Below are 21,100 nucleotides of genomic sequence, written 5' to 3' on the forward strand. Positions count from 1 at the left end.
CACAGACAAGACTGAAAAAGCAGTTTCTGCTCTTGCGCCCCTCTTTAAAAGAAACCAAAACAACTGTTGTGTTTGATAGAACAATATGTCTATATGCTGCCATAGCCGATTCATGGCGGGTTAAGCCCCCGAACTATTTTTAATTTGTCCGTTTTACACTGGAAACCCCGGTTTACAGACGTCGTGCAACCGCTTTTGTTTCAACCTAGCCATAAAACCACGGTAATTAATTATAAATATTATTCAAAATGTCTGTCATTTTTTGTCTTAGACATGTCCAAAGTCCGGCCCGGGGGCCAAATGCGGCCCGTGGTTAAATTTCATCCGGCCCCCAGCCTCTGTCATAAAATAAATAACGTCTGGCCCGCACACAGACTTAATAAATTGGTCAGCAGTACTGCTACCAGCATATCAAGTAGCTTACACAACAACTGCTGCTCCTCATTTACCCACCAAAAGGCAGCAGCACTCCAAGCAACATTTCCCCGTGTGACCCTTTACTCCCAATTTTCTAAAAATGCTAAAATCAACAAAAAAAAAGAAAGTTGACTGCGACGACCGCCGCTTCAAGAATAGGTGGAAATTGGACTATATCTTCACTAAAATACGCAACAACTTTGCCTGCCTCATTTGCAAAGAGACAGTTGCTGTTTTAAAGAGTTATGAGGCGATATTGCCAAACAAGACACGGGAAGATATGTAACGAGAAATTGTAGCAATTTGAAGCTAGTTACATTTCACAGCAGCAGTAATTCGCAGCCCGAGAGTCGAGAGAGAAAGCCACTAAGGCCAGTTGCGAGATTGTTGAAATTATTAATTAAAAAAAATAATAATAAAGCAAATGTGACACACAGAAAGGGTTGCTAAAATTTGCTTAAATATATTGTTCTATGTAAAGGATGTCAGCCAAGGTCGGCCCCCCACATTTTTACCGCACCAAATCTGGCCCCCTTTGTAAAAAGTTTGGTCACCCCGTCTTAGAATCATTAATTGATGTCTAATATTTCGTATAAAAAAAAAAAAAAAGACTAGAAAATTAATCACTCGCATATTTTAAACTTTTAAACAAACTATGTCACAATAAAAAAAATGGCGTCTATAAAAAAGTCACAATACTACCTCATAACTAGCGCCTGATTGTATTTTTTCTATTACTGTCGCATTTTCTCCGATGTTAGATGATAAATAATCGATCCAAACACAGAAAAATTGACTTTAAAAAAAAATGTTTAAAAGGGTAAATATATGAAAAAGAAATTCTCAACCACTCCTTGATGTCTGCGATTTCTGCATCGCGACCCTTGTTATATTACCAAGTTTCACCCATAAAATCCCCAAAAAATCCAGCTGTGTCTTGACTCAGTGACACATGCTACATGAAGTTTTTGGATCGAAACAAAGTACGCAATAATATCTCTTTAAAGTCATGACCTCTGTAATTCAGCTCTCGCGTGCTCTCGCCTCCAGATGGGGTTTTGCTGTTTAAAAGATTTTTTTTTTTAATGCCCTCCTGTTCAAAATTTTTTATTCTCCTAGAAAATTTAGATTTTAAGCTTTCCAATTATGTATCACACATGTCTATGGGACAATTTAGAATTTTGGCCAAATTGGGGGTCTCAGAGCGGAACTTCAAGTCACCTGAGTGTTTTCCGCCATATATTTTTAAAGACCACTGATGAAGAAAACAAAATGGTCACTTGTTCTAAGGGGTGAAAGGTGCCAACTTTTGACTAGCTGTCCACTGTCCCTGAAAGGGTTAAGTCCTTGACTGCCACTGATGGTGATGGACGTCCAATCTGTCACCGTCATTGTCAGTAAAAGAGTGAAATCCTCCTTCCAGATTGGAGAGCGAGCAGACCGCCGATTGGATCTCTGTGAGCCTCAAGCAGAACAAGTGAGCCGAAATCTCCTGTCCGCTCGAGAGCTTGCCGGTTGCCTTCTGACTTTCTCTTTTGTCTCTTTTCTTCCTGGACAGAATGTGGGACAAAGTGATGGGCAGTCATAGGAAAATTGTGCCCGGGAGGAGTCGCTTCATGGAGAGAATGAGAGCAACGGTATATCCTTCCTCTTTTCAATGATGTCTGTCAAACTGCTGGGAAAGTCCTTTTTCCCATGGCGTGTCACTTTAGTAGGAATTAACAAAATATGTATAAACTAGGGCTGTCAAACGAATAAAATTTTTAATCGAGTTAATTACAGCTTAAAAATGAATGAATCGCAATTAATCGCAATTCAAACCATCTATAAAATATGCCATATTTTTCTGTAAATTATTGTTGGAATGGAAAGATAAGACACAAGATGGATATATACATTCAACATACTGTACATAATTATTTTACATAACAATTAATTTGTTTATTATAACAATAAATCAACAAGATGGCATTACCATTATTAACATTCTGTTAAAGCGATCCATGGATCGAAAGACTTGTAGGTCTTAAAAGATAAATGTTAGTACAAGTTATAGAAATTTTGTATTAAAACCCCTCTTCATGTTTTCGTTTTAATAAGATTTGTAAAATTTTCAATCAAAAAATAAACTAGTAGCCCGCCATTGTTGATGCCAATAATTACTTACACAATGCTCATGGATGCTGAAACCTATAAAATCTGTCGCACCCAAGCACCAGCAGTGGGCGACAAAACTCCAAAAAACACAAGTACACATTTCACTGTTTCAATGTTTGAGCAGGGCATGTGCGTTAATTGTGTCAAATATTTTAACGTGATTAATTGAAAAAATGAATTACCGCCAGTTAACGCAATAATTTTGACAGCCCTAATATAAACTGTATATTTTTTGCTTTCACTTGGAAGGAAAACATGTCAAAATGAGTACTGTGACATGGTAGATTTACAGTGGGGCAAATAAGTATTTAGTCAACCACCAATTGTACAAGTTCTCCCACTTGAAAAGATTAGAGAGGCCTGGAATTGTTAACATGGGTAAACCTCAACCATGAGAGACAGAATGTGAAAAAAAAAACAGAAAATCACATTGTTTGATTTTTAAAGAATTTGTTTCCATATTAGAGTGGAAAATAAGTATTTGGTCACCTACAAACAAGCAAGATTTCTGGCTGTCAAAGAGGTCTAAAGAGGCTCCACTCGTTACCTGTATTAATGGCATCTGTTTTAATGCATTATCGGTATAAAAGACACCTGTCCACAACCTCAGTCAGTCACACCCCAAACTCCACTATGGCCAAGACCAAAGAGCTGTCGAAGGACACCAGAGACAAAATTGCAGACCTGCTCCAGCCTGGGAAGACTGAATCTAAAATAGGTAAAACGCTTGGTGTAAATAAACTGTGGGAGCAATTATTACAAAATGGAAGACATACAAGACCACTGATAATCTCCCTAGATCTGGGGCTTCATGCAAGATCTCACCCCGTGTCGTCAAAATGATAACAAGAACGGTGAGCAAAAATCCCAGAACCACACGTAGGAATCTAGTAAATGACCTACAGAGAGCTGGGACCACAGTAACAAAGGCTACTATCAGTAACACAATGCGCTGCTAGGGACTCAAATCCTGCGCTGCCAGACGTGTCCCCCTGCTGAAGAAAGTACACGTCCAGGCCCGTCTGCGGTTCGCTAGAGAGCATTTGGATTATCTAGAAGAGGACTGGGTAGATGTGTTATGGTCAGATGAAACCAAAATAGAACTTTTTGGTAGAAACACAGGTTCTCGTGTTTGGAGGAGAAGGAATACGGAATTGCATCCGAAGAACACCATACCCAATGTGAAGCATGGGGGTGGAAACATCATCCTTTGGGGCTGTTTTTCTGCAAAGGGACCAGGATGACTGATCTCTGTAAAGGAAAGAATGAATGGGGCCATGTATCGAGAGATTTTCAGTGAAAATCTCCTTCCCTCAGTAAGGGCATTGAAGATGAGACGTGGCTGGGTCTTTCAGCATGACAATGATCCCAAACACACAGCCAGGGCAACAAAGGAGCAGCTCCGTAAGAAGCATTTCAAGGTCCTGGAGTGGCCTAGCCAGTCTGCAGATCTCTACCCCATAGAAAATCTGTGGCAGGAGTTGAAAGTCCGTGTTGCCCAACAACAGCCCCAAAACATCACTGCTCTAGAGGAGATGTGCATTGAGGAATGAGCCAAAATACCAGCAACTGTGTGAAAAGCTTGTGAAGAGTTACAGAAAACGTTTGGCCTCCGTTATTGCCAACAAAGGGTACATAACAAAGTATTGAGATGAACTTTTGGTATCGACCAAATACTTATTTTCCACCATGATTTGCAAATCAATTATTTAAAAATCAAACAATGTGGTTTTCTGTTTTTTTTTCCCCACATTCTGTCTCACGTGGTTGCAGTTTACCCATGTTGACAATTACAGGCCTCTCTAATATTTTCAAGTGGGAGAACTTACACAATTAGTGGTTGACTAAATACGAAACTTTTTTTTTTTTTTTTTTTTAAATAATTGAAGATTTGTCTGTGAGCCCCACTGTATCCATAAAGAATTTGGGAATTTAAGGATTTATTCACAAGAATTTTCAACGAAAAAAGCTCTTTGTCTGTGATTCCACTCGGTCAACTTTGACAGCCATGCAGGATAGGGTTGTTCCGATCATGTTTTTTTTTGCTCCCGATCCGATCCCGATCGTTTTAGTTTGAGTATCTGCCGATCCCGATATTTCCCGATCCGATTGCTTTTTTTTTTTTTTTTTTTTTTTACTCCCGATTCAATTCCAATCATTCCCGATAATTTTTCCCAATCATATACATTTTGGCAATGCATTAAGAAAAAAATGAATAAAACTCGGACTAATATATACATTCAACATACAGTACTTAAGTACTGTATTTGTTTATTGTGACATTAAATCCTCAAGATGGCATTTACATTATTAACATTCTTTCTGTGAGAGGGATCCACGGATAGAAAGACTTTTGACTTTGTATATTGTGACTAAATATTGCCATCTTTTGTTGAGCTCTCAGTAAATGATACTGTAGCCATGCCCAAATGCATGATGGGAAGTGGAACCATGACTGTGCGTCGTGCTACCAATTGATATATCTTCTCTTCTCTGCGTTGGGAAATAACATTAGGTGTTAAGAAAAAGATCAATTGCTACCTTGCTTCCCCACATTGCTTCCCATGATATTTCTAATCGTAGGGAGAGGGATTGTAAGGCTTTAGCCATATTAAACAAGGCTCCAAAGGCTGCCAAAATTCACTCTACTCATTTTACGCTGCCATTTAGCTCTCTATATAGGTAAAACGGCGCCATTACAGATTGAGTGCGACAATGCGTGAGTGGGTCGTGCAGCGCATTCATTAATTACGTTAAATATTTTAATGTGATACATTTTTTTAAAAAATTAATTACCGCCGTTATCGGGATAAATTTGATAATCCTACCTTAAGCCTAAACTAAGGATTCTGGATAAGTGTAACATATTATATCTGTAACGTTAAATACAAGTAGAAAACGATTTAATTAAAAAATATATATACAGTGCCTTGCAAAAGTATTCGGCCCCCTTGAACCTTGCAACCTTTCGCCACATTTCAGGCTTCAAACATAAAGATATAAATTTTATATATATTTTATATATAAAATATTAATTTTTTGTCAAGAATCAACAACAAGTGGGACACAATCATGAAGTGGAACAAAATTTATGGGATAATTTAAACTTTTTTAACAAATAAAAAACTGAAAAGTGGGGCGTGCAATATTATTCGGCCCCCTTGCGTTAATACTTTGTAGCGCCACCTTTTGCTCCAATTACAGCTGCAAGTCGCTTGGGGTATGTTTCTATCAGTTTTGCACATCGAGAGACTGACATTCTTGCCCATTCTTCCTTGCAAAACAGCTCGAGCTCAGTGAGGTTGGATGGAGAGTGTTTGTGAACAGCAGTCTTCAGCTCTTTCCACAGATTCTCCATTGGATTCAGGTCTGGACTTTGACTTGGCCATTCTAACACCTGGATACGTTTATTTTTCAACCATTCCATTGTAGATTTGGCTTTATGTTTTGGATCATTGTCCTGTTGGAAGATAAATCTCCGTCCCAGTCTCAGGTCTTGTGCAGATACCAACAGGTTTTCTTCCAGAATGTTCCTGTATTTGGCTGCATCCATCTTCCCGTCAATTTTAACCATCTTCCCTGTCCCTGCTGAAGAAAAGCAGGCCCAAACCATGATGCTGCCACCACCATGTTTGACAGTGGGGATGGTGTGTTCAGGGTGATGAGCTGTGTTGCTTTTACGCCAAACATATCGTTTTGCATTGTGGCCAAAAAGTTCAATTTTGGTTTCATCTGACCAGAGCACCTTCTTCCACATGTTTGGTGTGTCTCCCAGGTGGCTTGTGGCAAACTTTAAACGAGACTTTTTATGGATATCTTTGAGAAATGGCTTTCTTCTTGCCACTCTTCCATAAAGGCCAGATTTGTGCAGTGTACGACTGATTGTTGTCCTATGGACAGACTCTCCCACCTCAGCTGTAGATCTCTGCAGTTCATCCAGAGTGATCATGGGCCTCTTGGCTGCATCTCTGATCAGTTTTTTCCTTGTTAGAGAAGAAAGTTTTGAAGGACGGCCGGGTCTTGGTAGATTTGCAGTGGTCTGATGCTCCTTCCATTTCAATATGATGGCTTGCAGAGTGCTCCTTGAGATGTTTAAAGCTTGGGAAATCTTTTTGTATCCAAATCCGGCTTTAAACTTCTCCACAACAGTATCTCGGACCTGCCTGGTGTGTTCCTTGGTTTTCATAATGCTCTCTGCACTTTAAACATACCCTGAGACTATCACAGAGCAGGTGCATTTATGTGGAGACTTGATTACACACAGGTGGATTCTATTTATCATCATCGGTCATTTAAGACAGCATTGGATCATTCAGAGATCCCCACTGAACTTCTGGAGTGAGTTTGCCGCACTGAATGTAAAGGGGCCGAATAATATTGCACGCCCCACTTTTCAGTTTTTTATTTGTTAAAAAAGTTAAAATTATTCAATAAATGTTGTTCCACTTCACGATTGTGTCCCACTTGTTGTTGATTCTTGATAAAAAAAAATTAAATTTCATATCTTTATGTTTGAAGCCTGAAATGTGGCGAAAGGTTGCAAGATTCAAGGGGGCACTTTTGCAAGGCACTGTATATTAAAAAAAGGCCGATATTTTTTTGCCGATTCCGATACTTTGAAAATGACGTGATCGGACCCGATCGATCGGGACATCTCTAATGCAGGACGCCTATTTATCAGCCCCGTGTCCCTTTAACACATTATGAAGTCTATGGGAGAACATGGCTAAAGCCTGTTCTTATATTTTTTTAACAAACCAATTCAAGCAGGATTTTGTTTTTTGGATACCTTGAGTGGATAATAATGATGTTTCCGTTCATTTCAAGTGGAAAAATTGATTCCACGTTTTCAGTCATCATTGTAGAGGTGGTCAGGTCACGAAATGATTTGAATTTATATTGCAAAGCACCACCAATGCTATGCACTTCAGATGAAGTATTTCTAAGGACGAATGGAATGAGTATCAATGTATCAAAACTATGAGAAAATGGCTCATAAAATTGCACAAAATTATTCCCATCCGAGCAGTCACGTATTTAAAATAAGTCGTTTATGGTATATTTTGCATGCAAATGCAATGGGCAAGGCGAGCTGAAAGATTGCATTTGCTAGGCAACTCTGCATTGCCTCACAGTCAAGGTGTGCGTGTGGAATTTACATGTTCAGCCTGTGCTTGCGTGGGTTTTCCCAGAGGGCTGCGGCTTCCTCCCACATTCCCAAAACATGGATGTCAGCTTCCATCAAGACTCCAAGGCTGTATGCAGAATCACTCCCTATCCACTCTTGACAGGGCTTGGCCATTGTATTTGCACTGTTCGAATGAGTAAAGACTTCACAGTATACAGTGCTGGCCAAAAGTATTGGCACCCCTGCAATTCTGTCAGCTAATGCTCAATTTCTCCAAGAAAATGATTGCAATTACAAATGCTTTGGTAATAATATCTTCAGTTATTTTGCTTGCAATGAAAAAACGTAAAAGAGAATGGGGAAAAAAAAAATCACTATCATTTTACACAAAACTCCAAAAATGGGCCGGACAAAAGTATTGGCAACCTTTGAAAAATCATGTGATGCTTCTCTAATTTGCGTAAGTAACAGCACCGTTTACTTACCTGTGGCAATGACTAAATCACACTTGCAGACAGTTAAAATGGATTAAAGTTGACTCCACCTCTGTCCTGCGTCCTTGTGTGTATCACATTGAGCATGGAGAAAGGAAAGACGACCGAAGAACTCTCTGAGGGCTTGAGAAGCAAAATTGTGAGGAAGCATGGGCAGTCTCCAAAGACCTGAATGTTCCTGTGTCTACCGTGCGCAGTGTCATCAATATAAATAAATTTATATAAATATATATATATATATATATAAATTTCCCATTCATTTCCAGTGGCATTTACTTTGTTTAATGCCATTGACGGCCATGTTTGTTGATTCCATTGACGCAAATGTAAGTCGATGCCATTGATGGCCATGGACGTCCAAATTTTTTTCCCATTCAATTTTAATGGCAAAACAACTAATGTTCCCAAATCAACAGGAAATGACCAGATATCAATAGGACGTGTCCCCCAAATGACCTGATTTGACAAAGCCACGCCTCCAAATGTCCCCAAATAACCTGATTTGACCAGACCACGCCCCCAAATCACCCCAAATGACCTGATATGACCAGGCAACGCCCTCTAATGTCCCCAAATGACCTGATATGACCAGGCCACGCCCTCAAATTTCCCCAAATGACGTGATGACCAGGCCACGCGCCCCAAATGTCCCTAAATGACCTTATATGACCAGGCCACGCCCCCCAAATGTCTCCAAATCAACAGGATGTGAATTGATATTGTCCCTGAAATGTCCTCAAACCAACCTGGGCGGGGCTAAGATATGTATCTCCACACAGCAAAGACCCAGAGTAATTTCTCCAGAAATTGCAGTTTCTAGTTTTTTTGTAATGCTCTTACCAAATCGTTCAAACACATCTTCCCACAAAAACGGCTGAATATACCTCAGCTAAACTACGAATGCGTCTAAAAAAAAACATGTTTGCTCAAACAAAAACTTACCTTATGTTGGTCTCAACAGGGAGCAGCGGGATTGAGCCATGTTAAATGAGTTATGTCATATTCACTATTGCCACTAGAGGACTGTGCATCCACCCAAATTAAAAAAACAAAACAAACCATGACAACACCACTCGAATTAAAAGAATACGAGAAGCAGCAAAATTTATTTCGAAACCTTTCAACACATTGCCACACAACTCCATACAACCATCTGTCAATTGATTTGCAGTTTCCAAAAGACTGGCCACGCGGAAGCCCGGAGCAGACCGGAGCTCTGGTCAGCAGGCTGAATCACCGGGTGGAAGAACTGGCCCGGCGGTGCCAGACAATGGACTATCTGGATCAGATGACCCCGGAGCAAGAGGAGGAAGCGGGTAAAATCTTTGGAACAACTCCATGTGTTCACTGGTACTGGGTGACTTCCAAAAGGTGGTTTCAAACCCTTTGCCAAGAACAAGAGAGTTGTTGGGCCATCTGTTTGACAGTTCTAAAGTTCAGAGTTTAAATCTTTCTCCTATTTCCCCAAAACTTGTTTCATTTGCATCCGATTGGTTATGTACAGTGGTATGAAAAAGTATCTGAACCTTTTGAAATTTCTGACATTTCTGCATAAAATCACCATCAAATGTGATCTGATCTTTGTCAGAAAAATTAAATTGTAATGAGGATAGCATGCAAATAATGACAGAAGGGAGGAAGAATAACTAAGTGAACCCCCTGCCTAAGGAGACTTAAATAGCAGTTGAAACCAATTTTACTAGGGCTGTCAAAATTATTGCGTTAACGGGCCGTAATGAATTTTTAAAATTAATCACGTTAAACTATTTGACGCAATTAACGGACATGCCCCGCTCAAACAGACTAAAATGACAGTACAGTGTAATGTCCGATTGTTACTTGTTTTTTGGTGTTTGGCGCCCTCTGCTGGCGTTTGGGTCCAACTGATTTTATGGGTTAGTACCATGAGTGAGCATGTTGTAATTATTGACATCAACAATGGCGAGCTACTAGTTTATTTTTTGATTGAAAATTTTACAAATTTTAATAAAACGAAAACATTAAGAGGGGTTTTAATATAAACTTTATTTAACTCGTACTAACATTTATCTTTTAAGAACTACAAGTCTTTCTATCCATGAATCGCGTTAACAGAATGTTAATAATGTTAATGCCATCTTGTTGATTTAATGTTATAATAAACAAATACAGAACTTATGTACAGTATGTTGAATGTATATATCAGTCTTGTGTCTTATCTTTCCATTCCAACAATAATTTACAGAAAAATATGGCATATTTTATAGATGGTTTGAATTGCGACTAATTACGATTAATTCATTTTTAAGCTGTAATTAACTCGATTAAAAATTTTAATCGTTTGACAGCCCTAATTATTACCAAACATTTTAAGTCAGTTGTGTGCCCAAACACTGATGAGTGGTTTCAAGCTGCCCTGCCCACTATAAAACACACACCTGGTAAGAAATGTCTTGATGAGAAGCATTGTCTGATGCGCATCATGGCTTGGTCAACAGAGCTGTCTGAAGACCTGTGATCAAGGATTGTTGAGTTGTATAAAGCTGGGAAAGGATACAAAATCATCTCTAAAAGTCTGGATGTTCATCAATCGGCAGTCAGAAGGAGTGTACAAATGGAGAGAGTTTGACACTGGTGCTTCGTTCCCAAGGAGCTGCCGTCCACCAAAGATGACACCAAGAGTTCGGCGCAGAATACTCGGAGAGGTAAAAAACAACCCTAGAGTGTCTGCTAAAGACTTACAGAAATCACTGGCACAGTCCAATATCTCTGTGCACACATCAACTATATGTAAAACTATGGCCAAGAATGGTGTTCATGGGAGGACTCCACGGAGGAAGCCACTGCTGTCTAAAAAAAAAAAAAATTGTTGTCTCGTTGGACACCTGGACACTTCACAGACGTTTTGGCAAAACATTTTGTGGACTGATGAAACCAAAGTTGAATTTTTTGGGAGTAACACAAAATGTCATGTGTGGAGGTAAAATGGAAAAGCTCACCAACATCAACACCTCATCCCCACCGTGGTGGAGGGAGCATCATGATTTGGGGGTGTTTCACTGCCTCAGGGCATGGACAAATTGCAATCATTAATGAAAGAATGAATTCAAAAGGAAAAGCAGTTGAAGCTAAAAAGAGGATGGCTGCTGCAACAAGACAATAATTCAAAACACAGAAGGAAATCAACTTCATAATGGTTTCAGAAGAACAAAATACACGTTGTGGAGTGGCCACGTCAAAGTCCAGACTTGAACCCCATTGAGATGCTGTGGCATGACCTAAAGACTGCGATTCATGCCAGGAATCTGACTGAACTACAGCAATTTTGAAGAGGAAAATGGGCCAAGATGAGTCCCGATCGATGTGCCAGACTGATCTGCAGCTACAGGAAGCATCTGGTTGAAGTTATTGCTGTCAAAGGGTGGGGGCACAAAATATTAAATGTTATGGTTCACTTATTTCCCCCCTTGTGTTATTGTTTGCATACTATTTTCATTAAAATATGAAATCCTTTGGATGGTTTTCGTTAAAGCGGAGTTTTTTCATCTGTGTGATTTTGACAAAGATCAGATCACATTTGATGGTGGTTTAATGCAGAAATGTGATAAATTCCAAAAGGTTCAGATACTTTTTCATACTACTGTATATCAGCCAGCCTCACTTTGTATATTTACGATGCAGCGAGCTCGCCAAGTGCCATCCCGCAACTCTGATTAACAAGAAACTTTTTTAATTAACCTTGACTAAGGAGGAGAACATGACTGATCAGCATCCATTTGAAAGTCCATTCATTTATTTTTACTTTGACCTTCAGAGTGCTGAAAGCTGGCAGGACCTGGTTGTCTTGAGAAATTTACAGTGTGGCTCACAGGGGCGCTGGAAGACCCTCACAGCAGGGGTGCTTAGGATCTAATTTGTATTTTTTCCGCCGTTTCGTTCCAAATTTGTCATGCTCGTGCTTTTTTTCCATACAAGGCGCGCACAATGGGAAGTACACACGCATGCTGAATAGTTGACGTACTACTACTAGGCTTCTACAAAAACAGCATTCTATTTCACCTACAGTGTGTTGGAGTTTTTGTACTGGAAATAAAATATAAATTCTTTTTTTCTATTTGAAGTTCTCTAATTTCTAAATCTACAGGTAACTTTGCCTCTTCATTTTCTACCTCGAATTGAATTTTAGAAAATGTTGCTGTTTTTGTGCCATGTAAACATACCTGTCAACCCGAGGCTGTTGGCAATCTTACAAATAGTGACGTATGCCCTTACAAATTGGTGACTAATCTTACAACGTTGTATATAGCGTGCAATATGAAACAAAACTAATTAGGGCTGTCAAACGATTAAAATTTTTAATCGAGTTAATTACAGCTTAAAAATTAATTAATCGTAATTAATCGCAATTCAAACCATCTATAAAATATGCCGTATTTTTCTGTAAATTATTGTTGGAATGGAAGGATAAGACACAAGACGGATATATACATTCAACATACGGTACATAAGTAATGTATTTGTTTATTAAGACAATAAATCAACAAGATGGCATTAACATTATTAAAATTCTGTTAAAGCGATAGAAAGACTTGTAGTTCTTAAAAGATAAATGTTAGTACAAGTTATAGAAATTTTATATTGAAACCCCTCTTAATGTTTTCGTTTGAATAAAATTTGTAAATGCGATTTGCAATTCAGTTTGATTTGAAGGTAGTTCATTACTGTGTCCAATTATAAATTCAAAAGGTCAATGGATAAAATGAACTTACCGATGCAATCTTTGACTTTGAGTCAGGGAACATTTCTTTTGCTAATTCTGAGAAGTGATCAGCAATAGTTGTGGGCAAACTGTGTTTGGCAACAAATTGGCAGAATAAAATCTCGTGTCTTTTCATTCTGCAGACTTCATCTTTATGGCCAGTGTTGTTAATCTTACTTTTAAAAAGTAATTAATTAGTTACAAATAGGAGCGGGAACCTCTTGGTACCTCACGATACGATACGATTTGCGATACAAAGCTCACGATAACGATGATCTGACGATATGGCGATACAACGATTATCGGTGCATTGGTCGGAAAATCATTCGAGGATATTCTACAAACGACTAATAAACAGAAAAAAAAAAGCTTCTGCTGTGAATTGGATTGATTCTATCACTAGTAGACGTCCAAACTAGGGCTGTCAAACGATTAAAATTTTTAATCGAGTTAATTACAGCTTAAAAATTAATTAATCGTAATTAATCACAATTAATCGCAATTCAAACTATCTATAAAATATGCCATATTTTTCTGTAAATTATATGTATATTCTGTAAAATAAATTGTTGGAATGGAAAGATAAGACACAAGATGGATATATACAGTGGGGAGAACAAGTGTCAAATACTTGTTCTCCCCACTGTACATTCAACATACGGTACATAAGGACTGTAGTGGGCATTTCACTCTACTGTCATTTAAATCTGTCTATGCTGTCCTCACTCCGAAGCGTCTACTTTTTCCAAAGCTAGACAGCTAGTGAACGATGCCTTAATAATCAGACTTCTCCCTTTTTCATCTGATTTATTAATAAAATAGCCTCAAACCATTGTCCTCTTTAGACCGTCGTAAAACAACAACAAAAAGTACACAAGCATTGCATTAGCAACAACGTTAGCTTAGCATGCTGTACAGGTTCACAAAACATAAACAAAAAGCGTCTCATACAAAAAATATAACATTTCGCTTACTAAAATAATATGTACATTCTTTACAACAACCATACTTATGGACAAAGCTTGTCCAAGGATCATATAAGCACAACATTACAACGTAGGCGTCAGCCCGAGATGTCGTGCAGCCATATTGAACTGGCAAGAAAAAAAATAAACCATGTCGCAAAGCGACCACAAGAGTTCGCCGTTGGACAGCACAAAAAGCCTGCTGTAAAACTTACCAAAAGGCAGAATACTGTCTGAGCGGGACATGTGCGTTAATTGCGTTAAATATTTTAACGTGATTAATTAAAAAAAGTAATTACCGCGCGTTAACGCGATAATTTTGACAGCCCTAGTCCAAACCATTTGAACTGGGAGGGTGGCAGCGAATGAATGAATGAATGTTCATTCGCTGCCCATCCCTCCCACTTCAAACGGATTGAACGTCTATGGCCGTCAGTGGCGGCCAATGCCAGGCAATGAGGTCATTTTGGGCCATTTCACATAATTTTCCTGTTGATTTTCAGTTACTTCCTGTTGATTTTGGGGTATTTTATGGGTCACTTTCTGTTGATTTTGAGTTACAGAACAGAAGGCGACCTGGGAATCGCCCAAATGAATAGGCAGTAAATCAAACTCAACAGGAAATGACCTATACATGCCCTAAAATGAACAACAAGTGACCTGTAAATGCCCTGAAAATCAGACAGAATGACTGTGAATGCTCTGATTTCGAAAGAACGAACATTCCCAGTCTAAATGGATTGGGCGTCGAGCACCATCAATGCAGCCTTAGAGTTACCTTAGACACTATTATGATGGAAGATTTTGGTAGCAACTTGTTGGTTTATTTTTATTAATTTTTTTAGACATTGACACCCTTTTAAAACGATATCTTGATTCTTGGCAGTTAATTACAACTTATAAATTAATTAATCGTAATTAATCACAATTCAAACCATCTATAAAATATGCCATATTTTTCTGTAAATTACTGTTGGAATGGAAGGATAAGACACAAGACGGATATATACATTCAACATACGGTACATAAGTTCTGTATTTGTTTATTATAACAATAAATCAACAAGATGGCATTAACATTATTAACATTCTCTTAGAGCGATCCATGGATAGAAAGACTTGTAGTCCTTAAAAGATAAATGTTAGTACAAGTTATAGACATTTTATAGTAAAACCCCTCAATGTTTTCATTTCATTAAAATTTGTAAGATTTTCTATACTATACTATTCTGTACTGCAGCCCATAAAATCATTTGGGCATAAGCGCCAGCAGAGGGCGCCAAACACCAAAAACAAGTAACAAGCAGACATTGCACTGTTGTCATTTTAATCTGTTTGAGCGGGGCATGTGCGTTAATTGCTTCAAATATTTTAATGTGATTAATTTTTAAAAATGAATTACCGTCTGTTAACGCGATAATTTTGACAGCCCTAATTTATTCATTTATTTTCAACAACAACAACAAATATCTACCAAATCACTTTTTCCCTTTGCACCAAGGGGTGGTGCAGCACCCCGCTTCCTGCACAACTGGTGGCTCATCTTTGCATCACTTTTCCATTAAACAACTCCCCATGTTTCTGCTGTTCAAATGACTTTTTTTTTTTTTTTTTTTTGAATGACTGCAGGGATGCGAAAAGACGGGTGTTCCCACACGACGCTGGAGAGACTGCAAACAACAGCGGAGGAGCTGCAGAGCATTGCGTGGAAAGCCAAACAAGGTAGGCAAGGCAAATTTTGAAAAATATTTTTAGCATAGACGTTATTCGATGTAGTGGAAAATTTTGGTAGTGACTTGTTAGTTCTTGTTTTTATGTTCAATACATGAAATAATTTTCCCGATTCTATTCTACTAGGCCTCCTCAAAAAAATTGCATATTTTTTATAAAGTTCATTATTTTCTGTAATGTATAGATAAACATTAGACTCTCATACATTTTACATTCATTACACACAACTGAAGTAGTTCAAGCCTTTTTTTTGTTTTAATATTGATGATTTTGGCAAAAAAGTCAAGAAAAACCAAAAATCCCTATCTCAAAAAATGAGCATATTTCATCCGACCTGTACAAAAATGTTTTTTAATACAAAAAAAGTCAACCTTCAGTTAATTATATCAGCTATGCACTCAATATTTGGTTGGGAATCCTTTTGCAGAAATGACTGCTTCAATGCGGCATGGCATGGAGGCAATCAGCTTATGGCACTGCTGAGGTGTTATAGATGCTTCGATAGCGGCATTAAGCTCACCCACAGTGTTGGGTCTGGTGTCTCTCAACTTCCTCTTAACATTATCCCACAGATTCTCTATGGGGTTCAGGTCAGGAGAGTTGGCAGGCCAATTGAGCCATGGTCAGTAAAGCATTTTCTAGTGGTTTTGGCACTGTGAGCAGGTTCCAGGTCGTGCTGAAAAATGAAATCTTCATCTCCATAAAGCTTTTCAGCAGACGGAAGCATGAAGTGCTCTAAAATCTCCTGATAGCTAGCTGCATTGACCCTGGCCTTGATAAAACACAGTAGACCAACACCAGAAGCTGACATGGCACCCCAGACCATCGCTGACTGTGGGTACTTGACACTGGACTTCAGGCATTTTGGCATTTCCTTCTTCCTCCAAACTCTGGCACCTTGACATTCAAAATTTGCTTTCATCTGAAAAAAGTACTTTGGAGCACTGAGCATTAGTCCAGTGCTGCTTCTCTGTAGCCCATGTCAGGCGCTTCTGCCGCTGTTTCAAGGTTCAAAAGTGGCTTGACCTGTAGCCCATTTTCAGGTTTCTGCAAGTCCCCCAAGGCCTGGAATCGGCCCTTCTCCACAATCTTTCTCACCTCTTCTGGTTGGGCAGCGTTTCCTGCCACACTGTTTCCTTCCCGCTGAGGTGCCTTGATACAGCACTCTGGGAACAGCCTATTCGCTCAGAAATGTCGTTCTGTGTCTTAGCCTCTTGCTCGAGGGTGTCAATGATGGCCTTCTGGACAGCAGTCAGGTCGGCAGTCTCGCCCATGATTGCGGTTTGAGTCATGAACCAGGCTGGGATTTTTTAAAAGCCTCAGGAATCTTTCGCAGGGGTTTTGAGTTCATTTGTTGATTCAGATGATTAGGTTAGTAGCTTCTTTAGAGTACCTTTTCATGATATGCTAATTTTTTGAGGGAGGGATTTTTGTTTTTTCTTGACTTTTTTGCCCAAATCATCAATATTAAAACAATAAATGGCTTGAACTACTTAAGTTGTGTGTAATGAATCTAAAATATAACAACTTTATCACAATATGCTAATTTTTTGAGAAGGACTAGTATTTTTCTTTGCTGTTTAAAAACTGTCCGCGTTTCTGTGGTCTATTTCAAGCGGGCCAAGGGAAGGTTTTTGGCTTCCGATCTTCACGCTCTAAAAATAGCCCTATTTTTCCACCAGAGTGGGAAACGTGGGACCGACGGAGGCCAGAAGGAGCCCTTTTTGACGCCGCCGAGGCGGTCGCGTGTCATCTGCCCGTGACTGTGGTTTACGCCTCGGAGGCTGAGCTGCAAGAGCTGGAGGCCGTCAGGATGAGAGTGGCTCTCCTGCAGCAGGAGGTTGACCTCCAGCAGGTGATGATTCGTTCATTCTTCTACTCAAATGAAACCGTCACAGCTCTTTTTTGGGGGGGAATGTTGGAAAAGATCTCTTTAACCTTTAGATGCACAAGTTACTGGACCCTATCCTCTTCCATAAGTGGGTCAAAAATGACCCATATTGGAACAAATGTGTTTTTATGCCATTTTGGTGAAGAATAATCACTTGTATATTAATTAGTATTATATTTAGGGCCACACAAGAATGATTTCATGCTTGAAATATCTTCATGATTCAATGAACAATTTTTGAAAAGAAAAAAAAAAGCAGAACAGCAATAGACTTTATCCTTCCTTGTATTTTATCGTCAATGATGAAGAGCTCCCATGCATCTTTTTGGTGAGACAGCGGTGCTAAGCCCTTGTGGAGGCACTGACCAATTTCTAAGGATATTGTGGTTCTGTGTTCTTCCCTGGGTGGGAGGTAATTCTCTCTAGTAAGAGCCCTACTAGCTCATTCTGTTGGCCATGATTTGGACACTTTCTTCTTCAGAGGACACATAAGTGGAATCTTATGAGTCAGATTGATCCTGTTCAGTTGGATTTCCAGGTGGACAACTGCCAATGCCACCTGAACAATAGTCTGTGTCCTCGTCATTAGAAATTTTGGACACTTGAGTCCAACCCCGTCACTGCCTCTCCATCATCCAACATTTGTAGGACCATTTTAGCAGTAAATCTAGCAGCTATGACATTCTGGATAAAGAAACATATGAGTAGTGTTTTCAATAGATCAATATGTAGCTGTATAAATAAATACACACACACACACTATATATAGACAGTAATGTTAGCTAACCTAGGCTAGGTTCGAATCCGATTTTTTCGTGTTTTTCCGACTCGACTGAACGGGAAAAGTCGCATAAAAGTGGACCACTTCAAATTCGATCAAGGTCACTTTCGTATGTGGTTAAAATCCCATCCGGGCCACATTTTTCAGGAATGTGGCTGCGGTCCGAACTGTCAAGTCCCCCTAAATTGGAATTCATGCAGCAATTAACATCAGCAAAGAGCGAGAGAGACCGGGTGCTACGGTTGCGGTGCAGCTGTGCATTAGCGTTAGCGAGTAGCTTGAAGGGGGCTTTTGAGGAAGAAGCGGGCTTGACAACAGTCATAAAAAATAAAATGGGTTGAGGATAAGCCTGACAATGCTCGGTTTTCTCTTTGCTCCAATGCTCCTGCACATGTGGGCCAGTTTGCTCAGCGCATCTCGGACTGCGAATTAGAGCGCATGTGTGATACTTGAACAGGCTCAATGGACAAAGGCAGTCTGAACGGGTATGCAAAAAAAACCCAGATATGACCAAAAATCGGAATTGTACATTAGGACCTGCGGACCTGAACCTAGCCTTAGTTAGCTGGCTAGTTATGAAGTAGATTAATTTCTTGATAAATAATAATAAAAAGAGTCATGAAAGACACACACACAAAATACTGTATGGACATAATACTTACAGTACACGTATCAGCTCTTGCTGTGTAAAATAATCTTCTTAAGGGATGTCACTTTTTACATACCTAGTCTGTGTGGTCCACGGTGCTGACAGCCAAAGTTGATAAGAATGAAAGATTCCCATTGGATTCCATAGAAAATGCATGTGGGTTGTGGAAGCTTAAGGTAGTAATATAAAAATGACAATTTCTTCAAATTTATAAAAAAAATCATCGAAAATTTGAATGGCATTATATCAAAAACATGTTTTTTGAGGAATACCTGCAATATGAATTGATAATAATTTTTCATTCCGAAGATATTTCAAGAAAACAACCTCACCGGGTCATTTTTGACCTACTTATGCATCTAAGGGTTAACAAGCTGACCATTTTGTAGGTATGTGGACAACAGTTTACTGACAACAAACAATTGGCACCATTACTGTAGAAAGAGTCCTTAAAATAGCACCAGCCTCATTAAATTTGGTTAGCTAAAAAGTCAATGAGTTCATTTTGGTGCATTTAAGTTCACTTCCTGTTGATTTTGGGGCATCTGTGGGTTACTTCCTATTTTGTTTTTGGGTTGCTGAATAGGAAGTGCCAAAATGAGTAGTAATTGACTCAAAATGAACAGGAAGTGGCCTATAAATTAGAGCCCGAGCACTAGGCGTGCGAGAGCCCTATTGTAATGAGAAGGTTTTTTTTTTTCTCATCAAATGAAAATGGCCAATTTGGAGGCCTGAACATGCTCGAAAACTCACCAAAATTTGCATGGGACTTAGGTAGCTTACAGAGCCAGGGAATTTTGCACACTAGGTTGAATTGGCCCAATTAGAAGATTCATTTTGGTTTTGAATAAGGGTGTCGGTGCACAGCTCAGTAGCACCTCCTTTTGCGAAGTACTCTACAATAGGGTTTTTTTCTCCTAGGTGTGTGAATATATTTCTCATCCCAAAAAAAAGAGGCGAGTTTTAAGCATGTTAGGTCCCATTAGATGATTAGAGGGCGGGGGGCGATCTGCCACCACCCCGACCTGCATGCCGTCCAAGTTTGCGTGACAGGAAGCGTATGACTGAATCCTTGATGATGTGTTTTGTTTGCTTTGACCGGTGGCAGGCCCTTGTGGATGCTCTGGCCCCGAAGCTAGCCTCAAGCGTCGCTTCTCGCACCGAGCCCAGTGTGCTGAGAGACCTTTACTCCCTGCTGGGTGAAGGAGGTCAGCGTTTCCCTGCCATCGTCCTGGACTCCGACTAATGACTCCCCTTTGCCCTGTTGCCTGTTTCTAATGAACAATTTGTAAGTGATACTGGAAGAAAAAAAATAAAAGAACATTATGTGCTATCCGTCCCTCCGTTTCCTATACCACACATCTCAGCTGACCAAGGGTGACACGGTGGACCAGTCCAGTTATGGACAATCATTTGCATTCAGTGGGAACCAGCACATGAAAGTCAGGTGAGTTAACCATACATAATTTTCCATAGTTAGGATCACTTGCATTTGAAATGTTAGGTGGGGAACACCAGACAATCTCTGTGCATAAATTAAAAAGCGTTGACACCCACGCAAACATGGTGCAAACATGCCATTTCCCTATGGGAGGGCGCCTTAGCCGAGATTTCATCCAACAACCTGGATTTGAAGGCAGGTGTGATATACTAAAGCAGTGGTGTCAAATACAGTGGGGCAAATAAGTATTTAGTCAACCACCAATTGTGCAAGTTCTCCTACTTGAAAAGACCTGTAATTGTCAACATTGGTAAACTTCAACCGTGACAGACAGAATGTGGGGGGAAAAAAACAGAAAATCACATTGTTTGATTTTTAAAGAATTTATTTCCAAATTACAGTGGAAAATAAGTATTTGGTTACCTACAAACAAGCAAGATTTCTGGCTGACTAAGAGGTCTAACTTCTTCTAACGAGGTCTAACGAGGCTCCACTCATTACCTGTATGAATGCCACCTGTTTTAACTCATTATCGGTATAAAAGACACCTGTCCACAACCTCAGTCAGTCACACTCCACTATGGCCAAGACCAAAGAGCTGTCGAAGGACACCAGAGACAAAATTGTAGACCTGCACCAGGCTGGGAAGACTGAATCTGCAATAGGTAAAACGCTTGGTGTAAAGAAATAAACTGTGGGAGCAATGAT

The 21,100-nt window shown here is 39.5% G+C and overlaps 1 protein-coding gene across 3 annotated transcripts in view; it reads left to right on the forward strand.

Moving 5' to 3' along the window:
* Positions 1 to 20,321, forward strand: part of LOC130904661 (uncharacterized) — a 53,034-nt gene extending 32,713 nt beyond the window's left edge. For 2 of the 3 annotated variants that reach the window (XM_057817582.1, XM_057817581.1), the window contains exons 4-9: positions 1,841 to 1,894; positions 1,976 to 2,054; positions 9,368 to 9,512; positions 15,529 to 15,621; positions 17,313 to 17,485; positions 20,060 to 20,321. In XM_057817582.1, coding sequence (XP_057673565.1) covers positions 1,841 to 1,894; positions 1,976 to 2,054; positions 9,368 to 9,512; positions 15,529 to 15,621; positions 17,313 to 17,485; positions 20,060 to 20,197 — 682 coding nt within the window. In that variant the 3' untranslated portion in view covers positions 20,198 to 20,321. The remainder of the gene's footprint in view (positions 1 to 1,840; positions 1,895 to 1,975; positions 2,055 to 9,367; positions 9,513 to 15,528; positions 15,622 to 17,312; positions 17,486 to 20,059) is intronic. The other variant, XM_057817579.1, reaches the window with a different exon arrangement.
* The last annotated feature ends 779 nt before the right edge of the window (positions 20,322 to 21,100 follow it).

The sequence above is a fragment of the Corythoichthys intestinalis genome, chromosome 16 (assembly GCF_030265065.1).
Source record: "Corythoichthys intestinalis isolate RoL2023-P3 chromosome 16, ASM3026506v1, whole genome shotgun sequence".
NCBI classification, from domain to species: domain Eukaryota; kingdom Metazoa; phylum Chordata; class Actinopteri; order Syngnathiformes; family Syngnathidae; genus Corythoichthys; species Corythoichthys intestinalis.